The sequence below is a fragment of the Prosopis cineraria genome, unplaced genomic scaffold (assembly GCF_029017545.1).
Source record: "Prosopis cineraria cultivar Desert tree isolate PC_DT_omini unplaced genomic scaffold, ASM2901754v1 PC14, whole genome shotgun sequence".
In the NCBI taxonomy this organism is placed as follows: domain Eukaryota; kingdom Viridiplantae; phylum Streptophyta; class Magnoliopsida; order Fabales; family Fabaceae; genus Prosopis; species Prosopis cineraria.
In genome coordinates this window covers 8,091,353-8,105,659 of record NW_026555345.1, presented here as the reverse complement: position 1 = coordinate 8,105,659, position 14,307 = coordinate 8,091,353, and the positions used below count along the sequence as shown (strand labels likewise).

The window sequence follows — 14,307 nt, the reverse complement described above, 5'->3', positions numbered from 1 at the left end:
TCGATGAATACAGTTAATATACTAATTTTTTTTATGATATTATTTTGTTCATTTTTGTGTCGATCGGAATCGATGAAAAACAATTATCCAAAATATATTCCCTAGTCTACACACCTTGTATATATAGCCATATAGACAATATGTTGGTGAGATACATGTTTTTGAAGAACAAAGAGCACAAAGATGGAAAGAAAAAGAGGCACCCAATCCTATGAAGCTGTGCCAATGAATGGTGGGAATGGGGAGTATAGCTACGCTCAAAATTCCACCATGCAGGTTCTTCATTCCCAATCCAATTCTTTACGTTATTAATTTTCTTTTGTGGCAATTCCTGGATAGAATTACATATAGGTTTCAGATAAATGAGGAAACTGCTAATTACAAATCCCGTCAATATAAATATTAAAATTTAACATCTAAATATAGAAGCTTGAATTATAAATAGATTGAAAAAATAGCTAATTTCCTTATCTGTGTTACTAAAAGAAAAAAAAAAACTTATGGGGGTACCCTTATCAGAGCTCTTATATGTTAAAAACATCTAAAAATTGAGGCGAACCTTTTCAAAGCGCTTATTTAGCAAAGGAAGTTTCTAGCTATGGGAGCACCTATACCAATAAGGGCTCCCATAGGCATTTAATATTATAATCTTCTGCAATAACTTAAAACTTGTAGCCCACGCTACTCATAAAATAGCAATTATATCACTGGAAAAATTACATACAAGTTATGTGAAATATATTTATTTATAATTAAGTCTCATAAAATTTAGAAATCATAACTAGGTCCCTTGGGACCTAAGTGTCATGTGAAATTAAAGTGCAAAGATAATAATAACCTTATTTGTAATGCATGATTAGTTTAATTATTGAATATGTAAAATCACAATTGTAATGCATGACGGTTGTAAAATATTAAAGTAATAATTGTACTAATAAGATGGTTGTAAACAATTATTTTAACTTTTTTAATAATGCATGATCGGTTTAACTATTAGATATGTGATGTTATAATTCTAAAATGTTGAAGTGATGTTTGTAAATTACTGATGAAAAAGTTATGTACAATTAATATTAAACTTATTGTAATGTTCAATCAGTTTAATCATTACATATGTGAAGTTATATTTGAAAAAAAGTTGAAATGATTGTTGTAAATTATTGATAAAATAGTTGTAAATTACTTGATTGATATAATGTATTCCTAGTAGGGGTATTGTTGTCTTTACACATAAATTTCAAATTGCATTTAAGTCTTCCAAGAGATGTGATTGTAGTTTTTGAATTTCGCACAACTTTTTTGTAAATAAGTAAAATCCACAAAATCTATACATAATTTTTCTTGTATAATTTGTATATGAGCACTTTGGAAGTGCTCTCATACACACTGGGGGTGCCTGAATAGGGAGAGTTTTTGAAGTGCTCCCATAGACTAAAAAGAATCCTTCATGTAAATCTCTTTTTATAGTAGTGTTGGGACCGAATTGTAATTCTTTCTAATTACCTGATAATTAAACCTGTTATTCTTTGTATTGCACGTATGAAGTTAGATTGAGATAAAGTGCAACGTTCATAATTTATAAATAGTATGATAGCTTTTTATAGATTTTATCATACATGTTGATATGTTGATATATTTTGATATTGATGACTTGCGCGCTTTGTGTAAAGTTTAAAGTTTAAACCTTGTGTGGCAGCGTAGAGCAGCAGATATAATAAAAAATACCGTCAAAGCCATTTTCGAGAAGCTTGACCTCGAAATACTTTTGCGGCATTCCTCTAATGTTTTTCGTATAGCAGATTTGGGTTGTTCAGTTGGACCTAACACATTTTTCACTGTTCAAAACATAATCGACGTTGTGACGACAACCCTTAAACTACAATCTCATGTTCAATTAGGGCATGCTGGTTCATCAAAACCTCTTGAATTTCAAGTGTTCTCCAATGATCATGTTGGCAATGATTTCAACACACTTTTCAAGTCTATTCCTGAGGAGAAACAATACTATGCTGCTGCAACACCTGGTTCATTCCATGCCAGATTGTTTCCAGAATCAAGCATTATTGTCTTCAACTCATCTTATGCTCTTCATTGGCTCTCGAGAGTACCTAAAGACATAATTGACAAGAACTCTCATGCTTATAATAAAGGCAGAATTTACTTTGCAAGTGAGGATAAGGAAGTTGCAGAGGCTTATTCTGCACAATTTGCAAAAGACATTGAAAGTTTCTTGAATTGCAAAGCCTTAGAACTTGTTCCTGGAGGGATCATGATTCTTATCATTCCATGTGTTTCACCAAATTCTGTTAACAGATTTGAAGATATTGCAAAACTTATGGAAGATATTCTTTTGGAGATGGTCTGTAAGGTAAGTAACAACATGTAATTAGCCTCTCTACTTGACTTTTTATAATTCACGGCATGTATTACATATTTTGATAGATTAGCGAAATAGAATTTAAAGATTTTATAAAAAGGGATTTATCATGAAAAAAATTATAAAAAGTAGAATTCATTTTGCATTCGGTTACAATCATAAAAAATGATTTATTATTTGGTGATTTTCATATTTTATAATATCTCCTCTATCTCCATTTATAAAAAAACAATGATTTTTTTATCTAGAAATTTTCAAATTTTATAATATTTGCATGGATCTCTGTATTTTTATGATAATTTACTCTTATCTATTGCATTTGATTATTTTTAAAACCTAATCAAGGTAATTTTTAAAATAATAATAAAAATTTCCCTTTTTATTTTCCAAATTGGATTATTTTTAAAATTTTAAATAAAATATCGTATATTTCTTTAAAAATAATTTTTTTTCCAACGAAAGGCTCAAACAAGTGAGCTGTAAACTAATTATAAATTAAATCTACTTATTATTATAATTAGAGGATTTGAATGCGTCCTATTATTTTCAGATTTAAAGTGAATAATAAGTTAGTTTACTTAATTATATTCTGCAAAATCTAGGGCATGATCAGCGATGAACTGGTGCATTCCTTCAACTTGCCTATCTACATGCCAACATCAGAAGAGGTAAAAGAAGTGATTGAGAAGAATGGGAATTTTGAAATTGATGATCAAGTGTTAGATTCAGTACTATCAGTTAATAGTGTTATTATAAGCACACGTCAGCAAGACGTGCATGGATTTTGCATGCACGTAAGAGCTGTGTGGAAAGGGCTTTTCAAGCAACACTTTGGAGAAGAGCTTGTGGATCTGATCTTTATACAGTTTGAGAAGAAATTGACAGAATCTTACAGCTCCTTCATAAATTACAAGCCCATGTCTGAATTATCTATCATTAAGCGCAACTTCTATTTAGTATAATTAAGCAGCGTCCTTGTATGTGAGTTTGAACATGAGAATTTCTCAAGAATATTTGATCTGTGAGAAATTCTGACGTAAACTTATCGGTGAGGATTCCTTGCGAGCATGTACTTCATTCGAATTTGTCATATGGTCACAAATATGTGAAGATTTCCCATGAATATATATTGCTATATATATGAATTGAAAAATGAATATAATAAATATTAAGTGTGTATTTGATTTTCAGTTTGTCAAAAATTTATTTGATAAAAATCAATTTAATAAAAGTCAGTTATTGTAATAAAATTTATGTTTGGATATATTTTTTTAAAAGTTAATTTGATACACTGAAAATTATTTGCTTTGTGATAGTAAAATGTAATTTTAAATGTATAATTATTAAAATGAACATTGATTTATGATAATTTATTATTTTTATTATACAAATATAATATATTTAAAATATTTAAAAAAATTTGATTAAGATTTTAAATAACATAAATTTTGATCTATAATGCTAAAAATTTGATCTCTAATTATTTGTATTTTTTTAATTTATAATTTTAGAAAATGTGATAAAGATTTGTAATTTTTATTATACATTAATCCTAAAAATTAGCATGATTAATTATTTAATTTATAATGCTAAAAAATTGATACCTAATTATTATTATTGAAATAATAATTATATTTTTAATAAATTAACTATTTTTAAATAAAAGAACAAGAGATTAAACTTGGAGTAGTATGATCAAATAACATCCTAATTTTTAAATTTATTTTTTAAAAGTTTCAAATAATTATGTTTTAGAAATTTATTTTCAACTACTGTTTAAATGTACTTTTAAGATGTGATTTCCTATAAAATATTTTACTTAAATAACCTTTAACTTTTTAAAAGTAAAATTTTACTTTCTGAATGTAAAATGAAAGAAAATCAAATGGACTCTAAGTTGTTTGCTTAGTTTGGTTTTATATAACGAGAACTATATCTGCTAGAGCCCCTAATTTACAACACAAAAACATAATTAAAGCAAATGGTATCAATAATTAAAAGAAAAACCAATTATAATCATGTATAAGTTATAAATAAGATTTTGATGCGACCTAAGACCGAACAATCGGCGAACCGCTTCTCTAATATTCTTGTCATATTTATTGAAAAGTAAAATAAATGGACAAATAATTAAAAGTTTTTCACTCCAATTAACCAATTGCAACTATTGGTCCCTTTCCAACTACTCCTAACTATGTGTACACTTCTTTAAAGCCTTACTCCATTATGGGATGATGATGTTTCATGATCATCCACTAGTTTCTTCTATTCTTTTTGGTTCTTATTTTTTTATTACCAAAAAATAATATTTAAACGAATTAGGTATGAAAAAAGTTTATTAGGGTTAGATCGAGCTAGCCTCACGATTTAAATAGTGCTTACAAAGATCCATATCATTTACCTACTAATAGTAAGATTTTAAACCTACGTTCTTATGAAAATAGGAAATATAAATTGCATTGTTATCGATTTTTTTTATATTTCTTATTATTCAATCATTTAAGGTCATTATCTTCTAATGATTATCAAATTTTAAATTATTTAAATAATTATTTTTCATGTTAAAAGATTACAATTCATATATTTTTCTTCTTTGTTCTTTAGATCTTATTTATTATTACTGAACTTTTATTTTTGTTAGCACTATTACAGCCACCAATGTATTCTAAACTACTCCTAACAACTACTTTAATTTCATAAGTTAAATAATCAATTCAATTTCTAATTACAATCTTACAAGTTTCAGAAACCACATGAGGTTGTCCATGAGAAAGCAAGTGTTAAAATATAAATTTGTCCCAAAAATTTTCACGGAAGCGTAAATGGTATCCTAAAAAAAACACTTGTTTATACCACTAAAAGAAAATTGTATTGGTGCCACCTAGAGCCAATAACAAGTGATAAGATTGTCATGGAGTGTTGGATTTGGATATGATCAAAATTCAAAGTTTTTGCTTAAAAAAAATTCAGATTTTTTTAATTAGTCAATGAAAAAGGTATTTTCTTATGTGCTAACTGTCAATACGTAAATCTTACTTCACAAAAATAAATTATTATCTGTATATATTTTCAAAACAATATCACCTTCCACAATTATATTGCAATATTCCTTCATTTGCGTGCCTCTTTAAATTTGAAAATCGATATCCAGTATAATCAATCACCCGGTGTCATCATTGTTCTAGTTTTCTCTAAAATATATTAAAACAATTTTAAAAAATAAAAAATTTTCCATCTTCCAACCAAGTAGTGGTTAATGTTGAAACTTGAAACCACAACAATTCATTCATTAATGAAATTCAAGTTTGCTTGTTACCTATATACTTTAACTCCATTAACTTGTTCTTCATAAACTTCTTTCTCATCCTGAGTGTTACTATTTTTTTTTTGGGGTAAAACTTCCTGAGTGTTACTTTACAAGTAGAAATTATTAATAAAATAATTTGTTAAATTTTTAATCTTGAGGTTTTATTATTATATACTTGACATCAGGATGAATCTATATCATTCTATAACATGTAATTAACTATCAATTTTAAGAATTTTTTGTTTAAATTTATTTGTCACTTTTAAGGTTCAACATATCATTAATTTTTTTTTTCAATCATACTTATATATATCTGCACTAACTTTAATCAAGGAATAATAGAGAGAATTAATTATGAAATAATTAACAAATGGCATATTAGAAAATTTTATAGATAGCTGCATTGAATTTTAACTCATGTACAAATAAATTTTCTGTCATATATTATATTATTTTAGTAAAACAATAGACAAATTAATTGTATAGGAATTACTGTTATTTGTATAAACGAAAAGTTTCAAGGAGTTTATTGTCTGCTTTTACAGTCTACAAAGTTATATTCAAACTTTAAAGAAATTATATACTCCCTCCGCCTCAAATTATAATATACTTTTGAAAAAAAATTTCATCATAAAATATAAGACATTTTGAGTAAATTAAGGTTTCATTAAATGTACCATTTTTAATATTATCATTTCTCTCTCTATAATTAATTTTTGTTCATTCTCTTTTCAATGTATTAAATTATAGGTATTTTTAAAAGTTTATATTTTTATTTTAAAAAAATAAGGTTGTTAAGTGTATTTAATGAGGTTTATTAGTATGTAAAATTTTGTCCAAAAGTTTTCTATAATTTGAAATGGAGGGAGTGTAATATAGCCCACCTCTCCCCCCCCCCTCTCTCTCTCTCTCTATATATATATATATATTCATATTTGTCATTTTGTGGATCCGTCATCCCAGGTTTCCTAGATTTTGAAAAGTTTCACACTCGTTTTGACTTGGAACATGTCACTTGGTAATCAAACATATCTTTGACTAATACATTAATTAATTTATTAGAAGGTTTGCAATGGCGAAATTTAGTACCATGAGAATTCAGCTTATATTAAGCAAGGTTCATGCTTCACATGTCTTCTAAATTCCTATACATAAGACACAAGAAAAATCGAGGAAATATTGTATTTTTTAAATTTTTTTTCATTTGTTGATAAAGTCTTGCTTGGTAGCATGGAATTGAAATTGAAGAAGTGGGAGTGGGAGTGAAAAAATAAATTATTTGATATAATAGAGATCTCACTTTTCTAGAAAATCTAGTTCCATCAATAAATTGGTGGAACTGATCACTTCTACCTTCCTACCCATGCAACACAGTTCTGTCATAACCAATGACCCTTGTGACTATTTTACCCTTGCACTTCCTTTACCCTCCATGGCATCTCAAAGTCACCATCTCTAGCATCCAATGCAGCTGTTTTGCCATCATCCTAATATGTTCTTCATCTTCTTCAACGAAGACGTTCATTTACTCTCTCTTCCTCTTCCACTTCACTTTCATAAAAAATTTTCTATGTACCAAACAAGACATAAGTTTTTTGATTCTAGATTTTGAATGTTTCACGATGTTTTTTTTTTTGGCCCGGGGGGACGTCAACAATAAATTATTCTTTAAGATTTATAAATAATACGAATTGTTGTACACATCATGGGATCCTTTTTAGAAGACCTGGTTAAGTAATTTCTTGTAAGTAAAGAAATTAGTCAAAATTAATTAAATTTAAGAAAATTTTGCAATTCGCTAAACTAACCTTCATCAAATTTAAACCATTATTTAAGATAAGAGGAAAAATATAAGAGTATTTTTGAAAATAATATAAATATTTCATTAAATTTGGTAAATGGCCTTATAATATTATAAAGATCAATGTGGATGGTCTTATAAATAAAATCATAAACGAGTACTTTACATATACATAGTATTCATGTTGATATTCATTTGGCAGAATTCGAGGAAAATTTTGACCAAAGTAGACTTAAACACATTATTTTGAATTAAAAAATCTAATATTTCATATATGAAGTTTAATGAGAAAAATAACTTAAGTAGATTTTTTTTTTGATACTAGGCTAGACGGATCTTCTACCTGCAAAAAAGATTCTAAAGTTCTTTTATGTTGTGTTTGGAAATGAAGATTTGGATTTGGATGATTTAAATTTGATTTCTTATTATAATTTCTTTGTAATTTTAAATTAATTAGAGGGAAATTTTATTAAATTATAGGTTCATATATGACCCTAATATCATTTTTGATGTAATATTATCCTTCAACTTTTGAAAACAATGCAATATCACTTATACCATTAACAAATATTAACTTTAAATATTAGTTAACCAGAAAATTATAAAAAATGACATTAAAAGGACCAAAAATACACAAAGAAGTCTCAAAATTACAGACAAGTACAAAAAAATTACAGAAAAGGATCAAGGAAATTTTCTTTCATATATGAACAATTAATAAGGAAAATTTTTGAATTAAAAAAAAATGTAATCTTCCATATCTGAATACTTAATGAGGAAAATAATAATTTCAGTAGAATTTTTTTTTAGACGAGAAGTATCTTATGCCCGCAAAAAAAACTAATTAAGTTCTCTTAAGGTATGGGGTGAACAAGGATAAATTTATCACAACTAGATTTGTTTATACACAAAGATTATATGAATTGAATTACAAACCACTTGTTTAACTTATACACGATAACTTATTTCATTCACAGTAGATATTTAAATAATATATACTATGTACATGCTCGCTCACTCTCCTGAATCAGACCCGATCATTTGGCCTCATATAGCAGACATATTAATTTGAATTTTACATAAATATATTATTAATTGTACATCAGTGTGATCATATGCTTGCTTAATTAAGCTCCAGAATCTTCTTCTCAAAATCTCACGCAACATTATAATAATGAACAATGAACGAAGTAGATATAACTTTATTTAAGGGGATTTGGATTCAGTGAGTGACCTAGGATTTGGATTCAGTGAGTGACTTAAGTCCACTCATTCAATAAGTATCTCTATTACGACCATTAAATTTCATCAATACTTGAAAATTAACAAGATATATTTATATCCAAAAATTTAAAACACTTCTTACAATTAAAACGCTCTTCATATGAGTTGTTCTCTCAAAATATGAGATTTGATATATTTTTTTAGTATTATATGATAAAATCTTTTATAGCTATCAAATGGTTGTAATCTTGCAATATAAGGACACTTATTGAGTGAAGGGGCTTAAGATAGATCCAAATCCTATTTATGATGTGTGTATATATATATATAGATATCAGAGAGAGCATAATGTTCATCAAACACGTGTGTCACTGAAGAACGCTCAAAAAATTCACAAATATGGCAAGCGAAAGAGACAACAACTCTTCTAAAGCATTCCCAATGAAGGGTGGACAAGGCCAAGATAGCTATGCTCAAAATTCCAACCATCAGGTTCCTACCTAGCCAGTGTTACCAAGAACCAGAATTGACCTTTTATATTCTTATTTACACGAAGTTTGAAGCTATTTAATCCTTGTTTTGCAGCGAACAGGAGCGAATATTACTAAAGATATTATCAAAGAAGCCATTCTTGAGAAGCTTGATCTGGAAACACTTCTGCAGAATTCATCTAATAATGTTTTTCGTATAGCAGATTTGGGTTGTTCAGTTGGACCTAACACATTCTTCACTGTCCAAAACATTATAGACTCGGTGAACCTCAAGCTTCAATCTGAAGAACATGGTTTAGATTCATCACTTGAATTTCAAGTATTCTTCAATGATCATGCTGGTAATGACTTCAACACGCTTTTGAAGTCTCTTCCTGAGGATAAGCAATACTATGCAGCCGCTGTGCCTGGTTCGTTTCATGGAAGATTGTTTCCAGAATCAAGCATTCATGTCTTCAACTCATCTTATGCTCTTCATTGGCTCTCGAAGGTGCCTCAAGATATAGTTGACAAGAACTCTCCTGCTTATAATAAAGGCAAAATTTACTTCACGAGTGAAGACAAGAAAGTTATAGAGGCTTATTCTGCACAATTTGAAAGTGACATTGAAAGCGTCTTGAATTCAAGAGCTCTAGAGCTTGTTCCTGGAGGTATCGTCACTTTTCTCATTCCCAGTATCCCTCCAAATTCTAAGAACAGATTTGAAGCTAATGCAAATATCATTGGGAATGTCCTTGTGGATATGGTCAATAAGGTAATTTACAATTGCTCTCTCTCTCTCTCTCTCTCTACATACACACGCACACACGCACATGATTTTTCAATTCCTATTGAAGCATCTACTCCCTCCATTATCAAATACTTCCTTTACATGAAATAGAAATATGAGCTACCCCAATAACCTATTAAAGGATTGAGTTGGGTTAGAAAAAATTAACCCAGATTAAAACAGATCTATTCTAGCCTAAACTAGCTAAATAACTTCTGAGCAGACGGGTTAACTTTAATAAGTTAGAGTTGGCTTATTTAACCTATATTATTTTTAAAAAAATTTAAAAAAACTATTAAAGAATACAAATGGATGGAGTTTTAGCACCACAACTCCAGAAGAACATCATATTCAAAATGAATCATGATGGAATTGATCAATCTCATACATTTAGGATGTGAATTTTTTTTCAACTTTATGGAATATCATATTAAAACTAATCATTTGGGTGTAATTTTTTTTTAAATTCAAGCAAAAAAATATTAAATGGATTGGTAAGTTGACTCATTTAACCTACTAATCCATGAGAGTTGGTTTGGATTTGAATTTTTTCAAACCATATGAAAAAGGGTTGAACCCAAACTTAACTCATATGATTTAGGTTGGCTCATATTCTAACTATATTTTAATTTTATTTATAAGGCAAATAGAAAATGGTTTTTTGTTCTATTTAAAACTCATGTCATTAAATTTTATCACAAGTTTTCCGTTTTATCCCATTTAAATATTGATGAGAGGAAGTACAGACTAAAAGTATATATTATTAAATAGAGACAATGTTAGAAACTTGTTAAATTTTAAATAAATTTAATTAATTTTAATTTTTTTATTTTTGATAAAATATGTTGAAAGTGGACTTGTATATAAAAAAAACTGAAGGGGATATAAGCAACAAATTAGGAAAATCCTTTATTATCATTATATATAAGAAATATTTCAACTTCCCAGAATATTTAATTATCAACTAAAGTGTAAATTAATCGTCGGCCCAAACACCACATATCTCTACGGGGGTAAAATCGGAAAGATAAAATACTTTTTTATACACAAAATTGTTTCTTAACATGCGTGCCCAACTTCAATTTTTTTTTTTTTAATATTATACTTGATAACGAAGGGAGTATATAATATTTCTATATGAATAGTTCTGGTAACCATGTAAAATGGGGTTTGGTGCTTGGTCGGGAGCCATTTTACTTTAAAATAATCTCTGTCGTTTATTTCAATTAATTTATAAATATTTTTAATATTATATTTATTAATATGAAAAATTTTAATATTAAATTTGGGTTGTCTTTAGTATTTATTAGGGAATGAGTACAATGATACTCATCGTTTTTAAGGAGATCTGGACCATTTTAAAATTTATTTTTATTTTATGTTTATTAAAATAAAATTTATAAAAAATATAAAAAAATTTAATAAATCTATTCATTTGTCCAGATAGACGTAGATAATTTAGACATAAGCTGGATAACGTAATTTAATATCATAAATTTATAAATTTTATAAACTAACAATTTCAATGTATTGTGAATAGTTCAGATTTAATATTAAAAATTTTTATATTAATATGTAAAATATTAAAAATATATAAAAATTAATTTAAATAAACAACAGAGAGGCCAAGATTGCTCCTAGCCATGCAAGTAATGAGCACCGAATTCAGACGCTGTAAAACGGCTTGACCAAAAAAAAACAAAAGTACAGGTAAGTTGTGTGTAGGCCGAAGTGTTGAAGGATTGTTGTAAGATGATATTTTGGTTGGGGGGGGGGGGGACTAAATTAATTCACTTAAATACATACTTCAAAACCAGATCATATGCATTATCTTCTAAAAGATGTAATTTTCTTCCCCTTTTTGCATATTTTATCCAAAATTTAACATTAACATGTAACTTCTGACTTAGATTTTAACAACGCTTACACTCAATTTTATCGCCCAACTTACTCAGCAAATTATGAATTTTGTTAAATATTGAAATGAAGTGGAAAATTAAATGAAGAACCAATTATCTTTATGTTACAAATAATTAAGTGAATGGTTAATTAATATAATAGAAATCTAGTCACATATTGTAATATTTGTGTTTCTTTGGTTCAGGAGCTCACACTTTAGCTTTATTTATCTGATGGTTGATTTCTGATACAAATTTGACATTACTGAATAAATTGATAAGCTCATATATATATATATATATATATATATATATAAAACCAATTAACATATTTTGAAAATGAAGGGACTCATTGGGGAAGAGCTGGTAGATTCGTTCAACATACCGATGTACATGCCAGGATCAGAAGAAGTGAAAGAATTGATAGAGAAGAATGGGAAGTTCATAATTGAGAAGTCAGAATTATTGCTTCGGCTCTTCAACGAGCAACTTCCAGATGTTCGCAGTGCTTGCATGCACATGAGAGCCGTGTGGGAAGGTGTCTTCAAGGAACACTTCGGACAAGACCTTGTGGATGACATTTTCAATCGCTATGAGAAGAAATTGGCAGAATCCATCTTCCTTTTGGACCCATCATTCAAGACCTTGGGACAATTATTTGTCCTCAAGCGCACTTGAATTAATTAATTAACTGCAGGTTTGGTCCACGAAAACGATCGAGTTCATTAGAGTGATAACAAATTCGAGACAATATGGGATTTTGTGTGTGCTTGTAGAATTGTGTCTTGTTCTTTTTATTCCGATTTCGTTTTACTTTGTGAAGATTCTTCAAGTCTTGTTTTAGAATGGATTGGGTTTATGTTTACTTGAAAAGTAATTATGTTAACTTAATTATGTGTGTAATGAATAACTATGTCACAGTGAATGACTGGCAGATAATATTATAATTACAAAACTATTACTCCTTCCGTTAAAAAATATAAGGCATTTTTAACAGAATTTTACTTTTCAATAAAACAGTTACTTGTTTTTAAATTAACCTTATCTTTTCATATTTATCTCAATTTAATAGAGTGTTTCATCTTAGAATAAATATAAAGTGATTTATTCAATATGGGTACTTTAAAAAAAAAATAACAATTATTACACTTTGAAAAACTAAAAATGCTTTATATTTTTAACATTCCATCCCTAAAAAAATGCATTTCATTTTTGAACGAAATGAGTATATATCTAACTTTTTAAATACAATCTATATATAATAGTTGAATTCATTTTTTAATAATATTTGAGTATGTCATACTCCCATCATTTTTATATATAAGAAAAAAAAAAGTATCACACAATTTAAGAAAGTTGATCAATTATAATAATTATCTCTAAAAATAAAAAAGAGGACTAAGATACCATGTGTTAATCAATATAACTATGCATTAATTGTTTCTTGTTAATGTATATTATGAAGGGTGATTTAAAAAATGTGTAATAAATACTTATTGAAATGTGATGCCCACAAAAATTAAAAGACACCACAAGTGTACGGGTCGTAATTGAAGCTAGTAATAAATCAAGATTGATCCTTCAATAAATTAATTAAAATGGTTATTAGGCATTAAATTTTTAAATTTATTCACGTTAAGCTAATAAAACTAGAGATTAATTTTAGAAAAATTAAAATAAAAATATAAAAAGTGATCAATTAAAATAACTTTTAATCCACAAACAACTAAAGTCAATTAAGAGAAGAGTGTTCTAAAGTCATAATCTCCTATTTGTTTCCTAACCCTCTCATTACCACATTAATTGTCTTGAAATTTAGTTTTGATAATCCAAGAATCTAAATCAATCCAAAATATCTTTCGATTACTAAGGATCCTAATTAATTCAATTAAAATAAATTATTATCTTAATTAATTAATTGCATTAGAGACCCTAACCCATAAGGATTACCTAGGTTCATTAGATACATTCTTGTTCTAATAGCAAATTAGTTAAACTAATCTTAGGCTACTAGTTCTCAAGATCCAATTTGAGTCTTATCTTTCAAAGTTTAGCCTAAATCTCACCTAGTGGTAGCCAATCACTGAACAAGAACAAAATAGCTCAAGAATAAGTAATCAAAACTTCATTTCTCAACAACTAAATCGTAAATCCAAGGTTATTTACACAGATAACTAGGTTCTTAGTCCTCTAAAACAAGAAGATTTAACCACACATAAATAAAATGAAAACTGTAACAACATAGAAAAGATTTGAATCTATCAGCATAAAGGAAAAGGAGAAGAGAAAACACTAAAAAACTGAGGTAGAATAAATATTTGCTCCACTTCTTCTTGATCCCAAGCTTCAAGACTCCTCCTCTTGTTCTCTTAGAATTTTCTCTAGTTACAATAGCTGAAAAGTGCCTTCTCTTGTCTAGAAAAATGAGTTATGCAGGTTA

The 14,307-nt window shown here is 27.8% G+C and overlaps 2 protein-coding genes across 2 annotated transcripts; both read left to right on the top strand.

The window, feature by feature from the left end:
* Positions 1-183: 183 nt before the first annotated feature.
* LOC129292300 (loganic acid O-methyltransferase-like) lies at positions 184-3,339 on the top strand. The gene is made up of 3 exons (XM_054929879.1): positions 184-276; positions 1,697-2,368; positions 2,980-3,339. The coding sequence occupies exons 1-3, from the start codon at positions 184-186 to the stop codon at positions 3,337-3,339; spliced, it is 1,125 nt and encodes a 374-aa protein (XP_054785854.1).
* Positions 3,340-9,039: 5,700 nt separating this feature from the next.
* LOC129293582 (loganic acid O-methyltransferase-like) lies at positions 9,040-12,792 on the top strand. The gene is made up of 3 exons (XM_054931620.1): positions 9,040-9,201; positions 9,295-9,954; positions 12,213-12,792. Exons 1-3 carry the CDS (start codon positions 9,109-9,111, stop codon positions 12,543-12,545), a joined length of 1,086 nt encoding a protein of 361 aa, XP_054787595.1. The 5' UTR covers positions 9,040-9,108; the 3' UTR covers positions 12,546-12,792.
* Positions 12,793-14,307: the final 1,515 nt, after the last annotated feature.